At 36.8% G+C, this 2253-nt stretch overlaps 1 protein-coding gene across 1 annotated transcript; it reads right to left on the reverse strand.

The window, feature by feature from the left end:
- Positions 1-6: 6 nt before the first annotated feature.
- On the reverse strand, positions 7-2035 carry LOC111389012 (probable LRR receptor-like serine/threonine-protein kinase At1g63430). The gene is made up of 5 exons (XM_023013856.1): positions 1704-2035; positions 1124-1329; positions 881-1013; positions 604-761; positions 7-284 (listed from the first exon to the last, which is right to left on the reverse strand). The coding sequence occupies exons 1-5, from the start codon at positions 1825-1827 to the stop codon at positions 45-47; spliced, it is 861 nt and encodes a 286-aa protein (XP_022869624.1). The 5' UTR covers positions 1828-2035; the 3' UTR covers positions 7-44.
- Between the last annotated feature and the right edge of the window lie 218 nt (positions 2036-2253).

Genomic DNA, 2253 nt, shown 5'->3' on the forward strand with positions numbered 1-2253 from the left:
TTAAAAATGACTCGAAACAGTCATGGAAATGATAAACGGAGTGTTTAAAAAAGTTCTTTTCGTCTTACCCAATCGACTAAGCACCCTTTATCTTGGCAATATGGAGGTCTACCACTGATTATTTCCAATAGAAGTATTCCAAAAGCATAGATATTACCCTGGATATCGAGATGGCGTTGTTCCATAGAATTTGGAAGAACACAAATGTCACCTTCATTGCTGATTGTGCCTGAGCTCTTCTCAGATCTTGAAAGAACTGACTTCCAGCTCTCAAAATCAACCAACTGCAGAAGTTATAAATAGCCAGTCATGAGAACTAAGTGGGACATGAATATCCTGTCATGGGAAAGTTTTCATAACTCTGTATATACTATATAGTGTAGCTGCACCTTATATGCATCGAGTGTTTCGTAAATATTTTCAATTTTTCAGTAGAGATTTAAAGGAATGTATCTTTTCTTTAAGATGAAACCGCTTTATATAAATGGGATAACTACAGAATGGTAGGGTTAAACGGCTCCAGTCAATGATCAAAAACTTCTGGTTTAGTTATGACACCGATCACCTAGATATTCACATTATGAGCAAGTGATCTGGTCTCACCTTAGGAGAAAAATCGTGTGTAAGATACACGGCACTGGAACTCAATTCAGATAGAGTAAATGGAGGGTCAATTTCAGTGTGAAGATACTTTAGTCCCTTGGCTATGCCAATAATAATTTTCATGCGCCGTGTCCAAGAAAATTGACATCCTTCTCCGTCTGCATTGGTCAGAAAGCTTCTGCTCTCAACTCATCGGATATGGTGGAAGTACATAGCAAAGTTTTGAAACGAACAAAAAGGAAAAAGGAAAATAAAAACTCCAGCAGAATTTACTTACAATGAAGGTGATCGTGAAGTGTTCCATTTGATGCATATTCAAATACCAGCATCCTTGTAAATGGACTACTTTCTCTACAATACCCTAGCAACTTTCCAGTATTGTCATGATTTAATCTTGCCAAATCTGCTACCTGAATTGCGTAATTACATAGAAATTCTCAACGCATGTCTTCAAACAATAAAAAAGTTCCACCATTCCATAATATGAGCAAAAAACCAGTGATAAACAAGAAAAAGACACCTCTTTCTGAAAATAAAGTTCGAGGAAGCCTGTCCAATTCTCTTCTTTGACGCAAAGGGATATTACAGCTATTTCTGGCCCACCTTTCGTGGTTCCTTTATATACTAGGCTATCCGGAGAGGAACCGATAATGTTGCTGAAATCTTCACAGGCTACCTCAAGTTCTTGTCTGCTGTACCTCACCACATCCTTCAGTAGCTCGGAATCTGGAAAAACATTTTCCGAAATTAATTATAACAAAGAATTACTTCTGAAATTAAAAACACAACTACAAACAGCAAACCAAATGTAATAACAGTAAATGCTGGATGGTCGATAAGTAAGAGCATGTTCAGCTACACCTAAGAGTATGCCATTAGTTTCCAAACATGTTCTGATAAGTCATTTTGTTTTTCTTCTTTTACTTATGTAAATAAAAAAGCTACTCATCTTGAAAGTAACCCTGACCTTAGTGTCACACTAAGATACAAAATTTATTTACTTTAGACTTCTTATTTACGTATAAGTAATTTTTTAAGCTTAGACAGACACGATCTAATTTCAGAATCCAGATGGCATACGCCGAGTGTGAAAGACTAACCTGTGTACATTATCTTGTAGTCTTTATCACTTGCTGACTTCTTCCAAGGGATGATTATTGAACGTTTACCTTTGCACTTCCGAAGTGTAGTGATGAGAGCAATGACAAATAGAGAACCCAACATAATTCCTGTTACTATTTTGATGGCCAAAAGCCATGCGGGTTTTGAAGCCTTAGATTGATGTGTGGATCTCTCTACAACAGGTTGGTGTCGTGTGTTAAATACTGGATGGCTTTTAGAGGGCAGAGCACCACCTGCTATAATGATTTGTCATTAACAACAATAATGAGGTTATCACTAAGCTAGTAGTCAATCTTTCAGCATCATAAACTTTACACGCTGTAAAAAAACAACAACGGCTGATTGTTTGATTAAAAAGGAAAAAAGTGCACTAATACAATCAGATTACAGCTCATCAAAATTTAAAATTTCATCCTTGGTCAAAACACAAAAGGGATTATATACATTAAAAGAACTCATGATAGCTGCTTCAGAAAACCAGCAGATGTAACCACCTTGATTAAAAAGAAAGGGGGGGGGGGGGGGGTG

The sequence above is a fragment of the Olea europaea genome, unplaced genomic scaffold, assembly GCF_002742605.1.
Source record: "Olea europaea var. sylvestris unplaced genomic scaffold, O_europaea_v1 scaffold5495, whole genome shotgun sequence".
In the NCBI taxonomy this organism is placed as follows: domain Eukaryota; kingdom Viridiplantae; phylum Streptophyta; class Magnoliopsida; order Lamiales; family Oleaceae; genus Olea; species Olea europaea.